This window comes from Hippichthys cyanospilos, chromosome 22 (genome assembly GCF_059441005.1).
Source record: "Hippichthys cyanospilos isolate Australia breed blue-spotted pipefish chromosome 22, RoL_Hcya_1.0, whole genome shotgun sequence".
Lineage (NCBI taxonomy): Eukaryota > Metazoa > Chordata > Actinopteri > Syngnathiformes > Syngnathidae > Hippichthys > Hippichthys cyanospilos.
The window spans coordinates 5,985,001-6,000,660 of NC_142390.1; the positions used below are offsets into that span (position 1 = coordinate 5,985,001).

A 15,660-nucleotide genomic window follows, 5' to 3' on the forward strand; every position below is an offset into this window, starting at 1 on the left:
CCATTCGACGACAACATTTGCCTGCGGGAGCCCTGCGAGAACTACATGAAGTGCGTGTCGGTACTCAAGTTCGACAGCTCGCCCCCCTTCATCGCGTCCAACACGGTTCTGTTCCGGCCCATCCACCCCATCAACGGGTTGCGGTGCCGCTGCCCCGTCGGCTTCGCCGGCGACTACTGCGAGACGGAGATCGACCTTTGCTACTCGGGGCCGTGCAAGAACAACGGCCTGTGTCGCAGCCGAGAGGGCGGTTACACCTGCGAGTGCCTGGACGACTTCACCGGTGAGAGGCTGGGTCGGAATATCTCCCCGTGTTCACCCGATACCCGGCGCTCTCTTCTCCCGTGTCTCTCTAATAGGTCCAAGCGAGACAGCCTTCATCGGCCTGTCCTCCCCGCGCTTCCTCCATCTTATCTGATCTCATTATCCCATTATATCCCCCTTCCCCCCCAAGCATGTTTTACGTACCAAAAACTGAGTGCCGGTTCCCTTTTGGAGGTCACAGTTCAACACTTGGAGCCATCACTGTCCCATAATTGGACCGATGACAGGGTTCTTCTTGGGTTTCCGCATTACAGGGAAACAGATCCTGATAATTCAGATCGCGGAAAATGGGATTATGCCGCAGAGAGAAGGGCCATTACCTGGTTCCAGGCTGTTGTGGTCTCGATCATGTCTGCAGAGATAGTTGAAAAAAATGTTGCCAGCGAGAGGGCTTTACAATAACTTTTGCACTGGTAGCACTAGTGCACAGGGATGTGGTTGCACACTTTTTCACGATAGTGGTATGTATACCAAAGGCAGGTTTATTCTCTTTTTTTACCAACCAGTAGAAGGGAAGACGGAAGCCTATTTTTTTGATTATCAGGATTACCCATGACTAAAAACCAAAACTTGACTGCTTTTATCAAATAAAACTAAAAAAAACGTCATTTACAACAATCTTCTCTTTCTTCAGGCGAGCACTGTGAGGTGAACACCTCATCGGACAGTTGCGTCCCAGGCGTGTGCAAGAACGGTGGCGAATGCGTGAACAGGCTCGCCGGCGGTTTCCTGTGCCAGTGTCTAGCCGGCGAGTACGAGAAGCCATATTGTGAGATGACCACGCGCAGCTTCCCCGGACAATCCTTTGTCACCTTCAGGGGTCTGCGGCAACGGTTCCACTTCACCGTCTCGCTCATGTGAGTTCCTTCCCTTTCGGCCTAATCTTATTTTTTAACCTCGAAAAATACATACATAAAAATACACACGCAAGCGTGCACTTCCAAGATGTACAGTATTTGATTATCAGGATCAAAATCTAATGTCAAACCAAATTCAATCTGGATCTAAAGTGTTGTGTAAAACCACATTAGACTTTCATTCATCAGTATCAGAAGCTTTGATAGGGAATCAAGTTTAATCTGGATGTGATCCACATTGTGCATCTATTTATTGTGATTCATTGATTTATTTATTGAGATTTATTGTGACAGAACACATTCATTTGTTTAAAGGCTCACATGATGAATTATCATCTTTTTGAAAAGGATCAGATGGAATGTGAAAGGGGTTTAATCTGGAGCAGATCGAGATTTTGCGGCCAATTAATAAACCATGGAGAAACCAGAGAAGGTCCATGAACACAGTTAGATGTTCTGTGAAGTCTGAAGCAAAAGAATAATAAATTCAACATGGAAAACCACAATTGATGCGTTTTGACACTTTACACATCTGTCAAACGTTGTTTCTTCAAGATCAGATGTCATGGATCCAGAATTAACATAAGAAACCACTTTTTATGTTTTAGATACTCAATCTCTGCCAGATTTGTTTCACTCTTTGAAACAGAGTTCAAAGTGGATCTGATACAGATTATTCAGCAATCAAATTTAACATGTGATAACCTCATTTAACATTTTAGTCTGTCACTCTCCTGCCAGATTGTTTTTAATTGAAATGTATCGATGATATAGTTTGATACTGTATTTAATCCGGATTTGATGCAGATTATGCGGCAATCAAAATCAACTTTGGAAACCACATTTGACTTTTTAGATGCTCATACTGTATCTCTGCCAGAGTGTTTAGAAAGTGTTTAGAGTTTAGAAACTCGAGTTTGAAACTGAATTGAATCCGGATTTGTTACATTTAAATTGAACCTAAGGGTTACCACTTTTAACATTTTCTCATATTACTTTTGAATGATGTTTGTCGAACAGTCAGAAGCTGCAATGCATCACTAACTTTAAAACGGCTCTGATCCAGATTAGCGCATTTAGATGTGACGGAAAACCAAATGTACATTTTTTGCGTTCGTATCTCAATTGTTTGAAAACAGGTTTATTATGCATCTGAGAATCATATTTAACCTGTTTTGATATTTTATATTGATCACCCTGTGTGCATGCAAATGTAAACTCGATCTGGATCTGGAGACGAGTTCATACTCTGTTGATATCATAATAGAACATTTTTGCTTGTTTCGCTTCCTGTACAAAGGTAGGAAAGTTGGGGCAGTAATGATGGGAGTCCATCTTTCGTATGATGGTGAGAAAAAAAAAATGACGCTGCCCTCAAAACAGGAAAGTCTTTGTGATGAGTTTCCCTTATCAGCGTCTGGCTCCAGCCCTGCCGACTTCCTGGCCCGCTGGCATCTGCCGGCTGACTCCTGTGCCCTCACCTTGCATTCCCAAACGGCTCGCACGTGAACTTTGCTCACTGGCGGGCCGCCGCTTTGCTATCGCGCGGGCGCACATCATCCAATGAAGCAGGGGGGAACCTGCTTTCCTGTCCAAAGACCATACGCTACGCATTTCCTGCTTTCTCTTAATGACTTTTCTTCAAGAGACACTTAGACAAAAGTATTGGGACAGTTTAGCGTCAATGATCATTTTTCTGCTTTCCAAGATATAACGTTAGCCGATTTATTTATTTTTTCCCGCCAGGTTTGTAACGAGAGAACGAAATGCCCTGCTCCTCTACAACGGCCGATTCAACGAGAAACACGACTTCATCGCTTTGGAAATCGTCGACGAGCAGGTCCAACTCACCTTCTCCGGAGGTTAGGTCAATTTCCCCGAGTTTGCGATCGCACCTCCAAACCGTTTGCACTTGTGTGAGGACGTAATTTACAGTTTCCTTCTGATGTTATCGTTAAGTGCCCAACTCCATGGCAAATAAACACACGCGCTCTTTCGCACATTGTGAACAAAAGCGTATGGGTTGTTTTTCGACCCGTTCCACTTTCCCATGGTTCTGTGCAAGGGTCATTGCGGGGCGGGCGGGTCCAGTTCAATACGATTAGTTGAATCCTGTTTTGGGAGCAATGCCAAATCTGAAATATGACTGCAAAGTTGAGTGCACTAATTTTCAAATTTAGTGTGGATTACGAGCTAATGAGGGGCAGTAGAGGAAAACTTTTAATTTGCCTTGACTATTCGTTTTTATTCATCACTTGATGAATAATGTATTAGGGTTGCAAGATTACCGCCACCTTGCAACTTCTGGAAAAAAAATAGATGAAAATCTGTCAAATAAATACAAATTCAATCCCCAGAATCACAATCTCTGAATCCTTTTTAAAAGTTACTCTTAATTTAACTCGTTCAATGCCATTGACAGCTTATGGACGTTTTACTGGATGAATGAATGAAAAGGAAGCTTTTAGAGAGGCCATTAACTTCCTGTTCTTCTTCTTCATTAGCAGATTGGCCTTGTTTTGCGCTTTATTGCCCCTACTGTTTAAAATGTGAACACCTAAACCAAACTACTATAAATTGTTTGCAGTGATGGATTGCATTCTCAGATATTACATCCTTTAGGATTTTTTTTTGGAAGTTCTTTCCTTTATTTTGGGAAGCGCCATGTGCTAGAAAGCCCGCTAGCCCAATAATAGCATTTGCGCACCAAGACAAGCAATGATGCCGAATGTCAAGACAGTGACTTGTGTGGTATGCATTTTTCAGTACAATAATTGAACATTATTTATTTTGTCACTTTTCTAATTGGAAATGGTCCCAAATTTGGTTCACCTGTTTTTTGGGGGGAGTTTTTCTCTCTTGTCGCTCTCGCAACACTGCCCATATCTGCAAGAAAGGCATGTAAAGAAAACGGTGGCGCAAACATGGTTGCAGCTTTTGTGACTTACCAGACTCGGTCGACTTTTTTCCCTCGGCCAAATGAAACTATCAAGACTCCCAAAAAAAAAAAATATATATTTAAAAAAAAAAAAAAAATATATATATATATATATATATATATATATATATATATATATATATATATATATATATATATATATATATATATATATATATTTTTTTTTTTTTAAATATATATTTTTTTTAAAAAATAAATATATTTTTTTTTTACTGCCTAAACTGGCTTTAATTATATATTTTTTTCTTATTGCATTTTATTTCCCTTGGCTAGGCATGAAACCTTGCCTCAATTACTAGCCATGAAAATGTCTTTTTGCAGACATTTAATTATTGATTTTGTTGTTGACAAAGGTTTAAACCTTGGCAGGAATATGTGCTCTTGCTTTGTAAAACAATACACTTAAACCAAAACGCATTCTTGTCAGTGTTGTGAATTCTTGCCTGGGGCGGCTCCTGCCTTTGACAAACAAAGTCATTTATCAGTAAAGTCTTGAGACACTGACAGTGCAGACAAATAGAATTTCGGATCACGGCGTGGTCATGATGGGCGGGTGCGCACCCAGTTAGCATTTCAAATTTCAAACATTCATTTGCTGTCTTCCGGTTGTCTTCCAGGTGAGACCAAGACAACGGTGTCCCCCTTTGTCCCGGGCGGTGTCAGTGATGGCCAATGGCATTCCGTGCAGCTCCACTACTACAACAAGGTAAGGAGCTTCTTTTCCTTATTCCAAAATTTTTCAAATTTGTTCCCACGGCGCTTAGCTTGTTTTTTTTTCTTTCTTTTCTTAATCAAGCGCCATCTCCCGTCTTATGTATCCATTTTGAGATGTAATTATATATCTGCGGAGCTTCTTCTTCACGTCAAATGTCAGGTGTAATTTTCCCAACAAACTTCCACAGCCTGTGGCTACTGTTCTAATGAGTTTGAAAGCAGTCTGGGAATAAGATAACCCTTTTAACCTATGAGAATGAAAGGTAGCCTGGAGTTCAATATTCACTACTCACCAAAAAATATGCTGTTTTTTAACAAGACGCTGAATGGCAAAAACATTTTTTTGTGACCCCATATGTCTCTGTATTTCAAAGTTTTAACATTCCATGTGCAATCCCATGCAAAATTTGAGGTTTACAGCCATGCATTTCTGCCTGTCGCTGTAAAGGCTTTGTACTCATTTTGCGTTTTCTTATTTCCTAGGATTATTGCAACTGTACATAACAAAGTGTTTGCTGTATTGCATGTTATGAAGGTTTAAATAGTGTGAAGTCTTTTAAAATATTATAAAGTATTTACAGTTAACTCTTTATAAGTTTGCAGCAATTATTTTATATCATAAAATAATAATAGCAATAACAATTAGTATTTTGACTGTTAATGCATTAAATATGTAAAAAAATTGGGAATTAAAAAAATAAAATTTTATATATATATATATATATATATATATATATATATATATATATATATATATATATATATATATATATATATGTATGTATGTGTGTGTGTGTGTGTGTGTGTGTGTGTGGTCTGCTTAAAAGCCGACTTTAGAGTGCCTCATTGTAGAAAATATGCCCCCCACCGGAGGATAGGATTTAATTACATAATTCGTATCTAAAAACGCAAAAGTACGTCTTTGGGAGTGATTGAGTTAAAATATTTTTTATTTTCATTTTACTGGCAAAGCTGTGTTAAAATTTGGGGGCCATGCTCCACTAGCATACCATACAAGCCAATACTATTCTTTCATTTTGTATCTTTGCAACTTTTGTCCACTTTTTTGAACATGGTTTCACCTTTCAGAGGTGCATGTCTCAAGTGTGAACATAGTGTAGCTTTCACTGGTTTTGACAGGCCAGCATTCATCACATGTGACGAATGGCTGGCCAACATGGCGGTCCGTGTTTGCTGCAGGGTCACCTTTGTGCTCATTGTCATTGTCTTTTTATTTCCAAGTACGTTTACGCATTTGGAAACATTTGCCTTTCCGCCCCCGTTCTATGTGGTTTTCCTTTTTTGTGCCGTTTACCACATCTCCCGTACTTTTTGTTTTTAATCTTTTTTTTTTGCACCCACATCAGCAAAAGTCTATAATCACATGCGCCACTGGGTGGATCCTTAACAACGGGACGCAGTAATTTACAAAGCGAGCTGACGCATAGCGTTACATTAGCCAGAGGCTAGTTATCATTGACACATGGCCATCTTTTTCATCACATCTTGAATGATCACAAGAAATGTGTTACTCAAACCCCCGCATCACTTCCTGGAGGGGTTTTTTTTTGCACACAATAGACATGTTGATGAACGGATTCACATATTTTTATATTCCCTGCCTTAGCCCTAAAGGAGACTTTTAAAGATGTGATGTAACCCAGATGCATGTCAGCCAAGATGACGCCCACGCAGATAACGCTGACTTTGATCAGATGTTATCCTGCTTGGGAGCCTTCGAAATAGACCTAAAGTGAGATCGATGCATTTTTAACGGCAAACAAGCTAACTTGCTTTGAATGGAGATGAAAAGTTACATGAGCGTGTGTATTCTAACAACAAGACACTCAGTGGCACTAAATGTAGATTTACATTCATTTACACTTACAAACTATCATAATTATGTAAATCTGGGGACCTATGAATAGAGACTTGTTATTCTCACACGAGCCCACTCATGTGTTAACGATCCCTATAAGGACACACAATGCACGCACGCACAGAAGGTGATTTAGTGGGTCAGATGATGAGACGGTTAAAGATTGCACAGGGGGTCCATAGAACCCCCTTCCATTTTTTTTTTTTTTTTTTTTTAACTTTACTAGAGCCACTCTTCAGAAGACCCGGGGTGCCTCGGCTCAAAAACAATAGGTCAAAGGTTTAGGGGAGGAGGAGTTGCCGTGGAAACACACGAGGATTTTGCCATTGTCGAGGCAGTTGGAGAGTTGGGAGTGTCCAAAGCATACCGCACCACCAAAAATATATGTTTGTGTGTGTGTATTCCCCGTGAAATAAGACCTCAAGTAATTTGAGTTCCTTGGTTATCAAAATCGCGGCAACGTTTGTAGGAAATGTGCTGAATGACAACTTGTAAAATAAGTTTACTTTTTCAAATATCTGGACATGAATACAGCACTTTGGTACACTTTTATTTTGAAGTTGTTCCTGGCATTTTGTCGCGGTGTAACAGCTTGACAACACTACATAGTTCTGAATTCAAGGCACTAAACTTTTTTTTTTAATTGCACTGACATTAGTGTATGACACCTGTTGTCGTTTTAATTTTATCGGTGACTTGAGCTCCGCTATAGATGCGTCAAACATAAATTAGCCGCTAGCTAGCAGAGCTTGAATGCTTCATATAAGCTTACAGTAGTTACCATAATGGAACGAGCTATGGAGGGACGTCCGTTGGCTCTTAGCAGCTAGCGCGTGTAGCCGCTAACAGCAGCTCATGTTAGCCGTAGTTGTTACGGCATTATTTAAAAAAAAAAAAAAAAAAAAAGCGAGCAGACTGAACCAATGTCCGAGTCCATCCTTGTTCACACACAGGAAGATTACTGAAACGTAAAGGTTCATGTCAACGTTAGGATGTCTCCAGCTGATTCAAATAAGAGTGCGTCGGTTAGAGCACACAGAAAGGTATTTCATTCGACTCGTTTATTAATTGCCGTTTTTTTATCATAAACTTGGTGAAACATGGATGCTGCGCATCTTCGGGCATATATGGCAAAATTAACTCGAGCTGCGTTGCGAAGAAAAGGCAAAAAACAACTGCTTCAAGCGTCTTCACTACAATGCCGAGGCGTTCACTGACCGCTCACAGTGTGGGAAATCTGATACACACTTATGGTGCAACAGATATATAACTTATGGATATGAACACAAGATGAGATTGATTTTCTTTTGCTGCAGTTTTTCCATTGTTGTCATAGCAGTTACCATTCCTACTGATCACTTTTTAACAAACTGCTTTTTTAGCCGGTAAATTCGCCTCATTCACCAAACACAACGAAACAAATGTTGACCATCAAAAATGTATCACATTTAATTCAGTAGAAATGTGTTCTAATAGTGTTTTTTTTAATGATTTTCAATTTTCTGTAGGATAACCAAAGCTGCATCCTCTCTATTTATACACATGAGCGTTCTTTGCAGTTTTTTCCAATGCGAGCCGTTACAATAACAGTGATACGACGTCGACAACATTCCCAGACAGGCTGAGCCGAGTCTTATCACCAAAGTAGCCAGAAATTTCTGCTTCTGCTCTTTGCGGGCCTCTGGCTCTCACTTGCGTGTCGCTTCAGGCAGGCATGTAATCATCCATAGCATACTGTACATGTTAACTGACTTCACAAAATAGTGCAAAATACTTAAGCTCTAGCCGTGTGCTTTTGGCATGTGCTATATTGGAAATGACTTTTTCACCTTCTGAAAGGCTAAATCGGTGGTATGCAACTGTCAGTTTTTCTGTGTTAGGGATTCCTCTATTTTGGACTATCGCTTTGAGGTAATATTTGTCTTTTCTGTAGATGACAGCGTTGTTCTCTGATGAACATTTGTGCGTTAAAAATGTAGTTGCATTTGTTGATAGTTTGTGGAAGCTCACGGCACTGATCACAAGGAGAGGAATATTCCTTATTTGGTGGTTTGACTGCGTCCCAGACACGTTGGCGTTTTATAAGTTGCATAAAAACTATAAATACAAGATGTGTGTATGTTAGAGGGAGAGGTGATGACATCATGCAGGAAGCAAGTGGCATTCAAAAGCTTTTAAGAGGAGGGTGAGTTGGGTTTTTTTTTTGTGCAGAAAAGTGTGTTTTCATCATCGGAGATAAACAGAGGTCTATCTAATGTGGTGTCTTTCTCTTGGCCCAGGACGGGGGGAGTCTGGTGGACTCCAGCGGGCTTCTGCGGCTCCCGCTCTATACTGCCTGGCTGGAGCTTACGCAGAAGGAGGTAACCATTGACCTCTTGCCTAGCCCCCACCGCTGCTATTCCCACCCCCTCCTGGTGACTCGCTTGTTACTGAGGATGATGTAGTTGTCGTTTTTCCAGTTTGGAAGTTGTTTGTGGACTTTTCGGGTGTCTCGTGTTGTTTCACATTGTAGTGACGCTTATCTATTTTATAACCATTCCACGTTTATTACTTCTTTGTTTATTACATCTCTGCCACGAGCCCTATCAAGGCCACGTTTATGGCAGTCAAACATAAACAGAGATTTGTGAATATCCATACTGATCTTATCAAACCATTTACAATGCCTTAAAAGATTCCAGATGAAGACACAGCCTGTCTCGGGAATAAAAGATGATGTAATGGATGCCATCTCTTCACAGCAAATTTTAAACAGAATGTAATTGATATTTTTAGTTAATTCATACTGTACAGTATTTATAATCTTTTTTTTTAAAGACACTTTTGTTGTTTTTCCTCTTAAATGTAATTTGTGATCTATCTATCTATCTATCTATCTATCTATCTATCTATCTATCTATCTATCTATCTATCTATCTATCTATCTATCTATCTATCTATCTATCTATCTATCTATCTATCTAGATTGAGTATTAACAGGCTGTTAGATCTATCTATCTATCTATCTATCTATCTATCTATCTATCTATCTATCTATCTATCTATCTATCTATCTATCTATCTATCTATCTATCTATCTATCTATCTATCTATCTATCTATCTATCTATCTATCTATCTATCTATCTATCTATCTATCGAGTATTAACAAGCTGTTTAATCCATCCATCCATCCATCCATCCATCTAAAAATTGTTTTTCAAAGTTTACCCTCACCTCAGTTTTGAATCATCCAAGCATTTTTTTTTTTTTTGCAACTTTGAAAGATTCCAGCCAACAATGGCCGCCGTCCATCTGTTATGCTTAGTGATAGAAGCAAGTGATGAGTTACAGCGGTAACATATAGGCTTGAACGTAGGACATTGTAACCCTTTGTGCATGTGAATAATTCACGCTTCTAGGTTTACACAGCCCACAGGGCTAGGTGAGGTAATGCCGACATGAGTCTGCCACGGAAGGTCTGACACGCTAACCTGTGTGTGAACACACCACAAAAAATTACTTTCTTTGCACACACGGTAGAAGGATGGATTGATTTAGTAGAACATTTCATATATATATATATATATATATATATATATATATATATATATATATATATATATATATATATATATATATATATATATATATATATACACACACACACACACACAGCACCATCATAGATGCCACCAACATTCTCAGATTGTTAGAATACTGCACCAATACAACAGTAACATACTTGTTGTTCACCAACTGTTTACTAGCGGCAAGTGCCCTTTGGTGGTGATTAAAATTGCAGTTCAAACTTCTAGTCGATGCTTCAATAGCATCTTCTATCTCCTGTTTGTTTACTGGAAGATTGCCCCCTGGTGGCTAGTAAAACAAACAAAAAAACAACAACGCAGATAAGCCGCACTGGACTTTAAGCTGCAGGGTTTAAAGTGTAAGAAAAACATAGTCGCTTATATAGTATGTGTGTGTGTGTGTGTATATGTATGACAGAACTAATATACAGTGGGCCCCCGTGTTACGAACTGAATCCGTTCAGCGGATATATATATATATATATATATATATATATATATATATATATATATATATATATATATATATATATATATATTGTTCAAAACAAGCTGAAGGTTCTGTGAACAAAAGTTTTATCTTAAAATATATTTAAATTTTATGTAGAAAAGGGGTTAAGCAATAACACACACTCACACAATGTGTGTGTGCAGTCTTCCAAGAGTCCCCCAAACAATGGGGTTTCCTTTGGCGAGCCCAAATCAAATAAAAGACTGTGCGCCCGTCTTCCTTTATTATCAGAGCGGAGCTGGTGGTCGTATGCTGCGCGGTCCGCTCGCTTCCTTCCTCGCGCGCAAACACACCCGCTCCCTCAACAAACACACACATCCTTCTCCAGATCACGTCTTCCCTCCATCCGTCTTCACGCATTTTCCCAGCTTGTTGGTCCCTCGTTTTGACACGACTGTCGAAAACGCTGTGTGAAACTCAATCTGAGTTTTTTTTTAATTCTGGCCTCGGGCGACTTGGCAAAGTCGTCATGTTGACAGGAAGCTGTGGAAGATAGACACGTCAATGGATGTAGCTGAGGTTAGGCCGCTGTATGTGTGATGTCATTTTGGCGTGTAGCCCCGCCCCCCGTCCTTTTTCGCTCCGCGTTCTTTTGTGGCGATCCGCAGGGATCAAGTGTTGTCGCCATAGCTGCGGCAAACCCATCGCCCATGGAGATGGCACCTTAGAGACAGGGAATCTTCAACTGCGGCTAGAGGGGCAACAAAAGAGTCTCATGGGGGGGCTAAGGGGGGTGGGTTAAGAAGTGAGAACTATATAAACTATAAAAACTCTTTTTTTTTTAATTATTTAATGTACTTCATGTAATCTACCTGCGTTGGTTCTGGTGCACATCTCTCACATCTTCCATCACATCTACTTCTTGCTTGACTGAGCTCACAAGGGATGCTGAGACCCTAATCACTGACGTGACAAGTTCCTCCGCAGGTGGTCAGAACCTTTTTTTTTTTTTTTTCCACAACTTGACTTCACTTTCCCTCTCATTTATGTCACTTCCCGGTGCCATAAAAAGTGTCATTTCCTGTTGTCTTTGTGGAAAAATATGTCCTTAGTTAGTTAACCCTTGTGGCATTATGATACAGATTATGGAAAACCTTTGATTTATATCTGAAAAGAATTAATGGGGAAAAACAGTAGGGAGCTGAAATTTCCAGCAGATGATTAAAACATGTACAATTTCAAAATGCAATAATTCGGATATTTCGATGAGATTGAAGCTGGACGTGTGAGATTTTGTGTACAAAAATAATCATTGTCCAAATTTTGGACCATATAAAACCATGATAATTACAATTTTTGAGATGCATTTTAATAGGATTTATTACATTGATGTTCCTGCAATTTTTGTAACATTCCGTTGGGCTGTCAGCAAACATAATATTTTTTCTTGACTCGTGTTTCACCTCAAGACAGTAGGTGGCGGTAGAGACCAGTTAATGCCTATCTAAAAACGTCATTGTCACTTCACAGGATACAAAGAGAGACCATAAAATTTTTCAAGATTTTTTTTTTTGTGGGTGTTAATAAATTTAACCTGCATATGTATGGATAGAACTGATGCCACTGAACATTTTGAGTGGTTGAAGGGAAAAAAAGATTCCTAAATACGCCTTTAAAAGCATTTACAAAATTATGAAATGCAATGTGTATACTTTGCAAAATCTGTGCGCAAGGGTTAAAAACAAAACAAAACACATTTGAGGTTATCGTTTCCAGTCCGGCCCATTTATGTCTATTTTTTGCTTCCTTTGTATACAGCTCCGCCTATATCTCATTACTCTAATCCCATTTATGTTAGGAGACTTTTTTTTTTTGTCCGTCTTTGTACCGCACTAAATAATCTAAATAGTGCCACTGTATTATTGGACAAATCCTGGTTATGAACTTTTCATGTTTGATATTATTAACAAAAAATAAAGAGATTGGTAGCCTGATTAGCTGAATCGTGGCGGACATATTAGCCTAGTTTGTAACTGGTCGGTATGAGCGGGCCGAAGGGCAACAATGGGCCGTTTTTCTTTCAGTTCAAGCCCCCCCCCCCCCCCCCCCCCCCCCCCCCAAAAGGAAACAAAGCCTGAAATGAAGTATTAGCAATCTTACCTAAATCCAATGTTGAGTAGTAATCTCTCATGGAATACATTTTGAGTAAAATCTAATTCATTCCAGCCAAACATCGGGCGCCTGGGGATCCCCCACGGACCCTCTGGGGAGAAAGTGGCAGTGGTTGCCGTGGACGACTGTGACATCTCCATGGCGATCCGTTTCGGGAAGCAAATTGGGAACTACTCGTGCGCCGCCCAGGGAACACAGACCGGACAGAAGAAGTAAAAACAAATGCAAAACACACACAAATGTATCATACTATGTCATTCATATCACACATGCATGTGAAATGAACATTTGAATAACATCGCTCAAAAAATCTGTCTACAGATGATTAAAAAATTAGCATTTGTTATTAGCAATTAGCAAATGTTCACATAGCTTTGCTAACAGTGCAAAGTGGCTAACAAAAAATGCATCCGTAATAAACATTTTAATACCGTGAATCAGTTAAAAAATATGTGGGCGCATTAGCATAGCATAGCATTAGCATATATATATATATATATATATATATATATATATATATATATATATATATAAAATCTGTACACAAGAAAAAAGCAAGCTAGCATTAGTTCATGCTTTCATGCATATGGTCAGACATATTACCTTTACTAGTAATATGCAGTATGAAAGGGCTAGCAAAAAAATCTAAATGCAAAATTAGCTGTTACAATGACCGTCGTCTTTATTTTGAACGTGTACACAGACCAAAAAAAAGCTAGCAATAGCTTAAGATTGATTGGATTCCATAGCTTTGCTAATAATGCGAGTCGGCTAAGAAATAATACTAAATGAACTCATTTGGGGAATGTCGACTTTTTGTAAGTATTTTTTGTCGAAAGGGCTGCAGAAATAACTTTATTTGAAGTCTATAAAAAATAAAATAATATAAAAAAAATCTTTCAAAATCAACACTCTATATGTCCTGCCTGAGTCAGTGTTGACCTGAAATTGCACTGTTTATGCAAACATACAGCATTCAGGGGTTAAGGCTTTCTTTGTGCGTCTTATTGTATCACATTAAATCTCTCGGAGGCTTTTGATGTTTTATAAGCAGCCTCCCCCTGACTTGACCCACGATGCCCGATTTGACTGTAGTTGCAGTGATGCTAGCAGCTTAGCCTTGTGACAGGCTTAAGACCTTTACCTCAGTTGCCTTTTTCCCTGGGAACAAAATGCAATGGCGGTTTCTCACCAATGTATTTTCTGGCATCTTCTTCAGATCGCTGGACTTGACTGGGCCGCTGTTGCTAGGCGGCGTTCCCAACCTGCCCGAGGACTTCCCTGTGCGCAATCGAGACTTCGCCGGCTGCATGCGGAACCTGAGCATCGATAGCAGGGCCGTCGACATGGCTAGCTACATCGCCAACAACGGCACAACAGCTGGTCGCTCAAATTTTATTTAGAACTACGCTGAGGATTTATACCGTATTTAATCTTAATATTCTTTTGGAATTTTAACTTTTTAGGGTGCCCTGCAAAGAGAAACTTTTGTACACCTGGAGTGTGTCTGAATGGAGGCGTGTGTGTCAGCAAGTGGAACACGTACAGCTGTGACTGCCCCACCGGGTATGGTGGAAGGAACTGCGAACAAGGTTAGGAAAAATAGGAGCACTATTTACTCTTATTGCTCTTATTTTTAATTTTGCAGCTTTTTTTTTATTGTTTTCCTATTACAGTTATTAATATTGAATGTGTCAACTGTTAGGTTCAGGCAACCTAGAACATTTAATAAACAAAAGAGGAAGGAAGACAACTAGGTTCTTTTTCTCACGAGGAGAGAGGACAGGAAGCCGATCTTCTCAGATCTAACTATATACAATTATTCAAACATCAAGAGCCTTTTATTTTGTTTAAGTTTGAAATGTCTGACTGCATTTGAATGCGCCGTATGACTCTTGAATGTGTCAAGATTGACGTCCATTTTATTTTTTGGGTGTTTATTTTGAAGTTGGTTTAAGTAGCTCGTTGGGAACATTTTATATTTTACAGTTTTTTTATAGTTGCGATCTTACCAGGATAATTTAGCTGCAGTTGCATATGCCAAAAGCTTGCTTGCTACATTTTTCTGATGTTGTCAACAGTGATGCCTTCGCCCCAGTTTTTTGACGGGAAGGCGCTGGTGTCATGGAGCGAACCGGACGTCACCATTGCCATTCCCTGGTACATGGGCCTCATGTTCCGAACGCGGCAACCGGCCGGAACTTTGATGCAAGCCATCGCTGGCCCCGCCTCCACCATCAGTCTCATGGTGAGCGAAATCGCGAAACAGAACGGGTGATTTTGCTTGTATTTCTTTTTAAATGATTTCTATCCGGGCAGGTGAGCGAGCAACAGGTGAGAATGGAAGTTTTGCTGATGGACCAGATGGTGGCGTCCTTGAGTTTTCCGCAAGTTCGCGTCAACGACGGGGAGTGGCACCACCTGCTGGTCGAGCTGAGAAGCGTGAAGGACGGCAAGGCGCTCAGATACGTGGCTGCCGTTTCTTTGGACCACGGCATGTACAAGGTATCCTTCGCACCGGAGGTCCGGTCTATCGGAAGCGTTCGTCTTTTTTGATTGTTTTTTTCTTAAGCAGAAGTCGGTGGTGATTGGCAACGACCTGCCCGGTTCGAAGCTTCAAACGCTTCACGTCGGAGGTTTGCCCGGAGACGGCAACCATGTCAGGAAAGGATTTGTTGGCTGTATACAGGTCAGTATAGTTTGGCAGCATTGTTCCTGTATAGGATGTTTTTTTAA

At 40.0% G+C, this 15,660-nt stretch overlaps 1 protein-coding gene across 4 annotated transcripts in view; it reads left to right on the forward strand.

The window, feature by feature from the left end:
- celsr1a (cadherin EGF LAG seven-pass G-type receptor 1a) overlaps positions 1 to 15,660 on the forward strand; it is a 55,001-nt gene that overhangs the window by 22,569 nt on the left and 16,772 nt on the right. For 3 of the 4 annotated variants that reach the window (XM_088406350.1, XM_088406349.1, XM_088406351.1), the window contains exons 3-13: positions 1 to 283; positions 959 to 1,181; positions 2,928 to 3,043; positions 4,758 to 4,846; positions 9,013 to 9,093; positions 12,979 to 13,136; positions 14,144 to 14,307; positions 14,391 to 14,516; positions 15,006 to 15,172; positions 15,244 to 15,429; positions 15,500 to 15,613. The exon at positions 1 to 283 is cut by the window's left edge and continues 6 nt beyond it. In XM_088406350.1, coding sequence (XP_088262476.1) covers positions 1 to 283; positions 959 to 1,181; positions 2,928 to 3,043; positions 4,758 to 4,846; positions 9,013 to 9,093; positions 12,979 to 13,136; positions 14,144 to 14,307; positions 14,391 to 14,516; positions 15,006 to 15,172; positions 15,244 to 15,429; positions 15,500 to 15,613 — 1,707 coding nt within the window. The remainder of the gene's footprint in view (positions 284 to 958; positions 1,182 to 2,927; positions 3,044 to 4,757; positions 4,847 to 9,012; positions 9,094 to 12,978; positions 13,137 to 14,143; positions 14,308 to 14,390; positions 14,517 to 15,005; positions 15,173 to 15,243; positions 15,430 to 15,499; positions 15,614 to 15,660) is intronic. The other variant, XM_088406352.1, reaches the window with a different exon arrangement.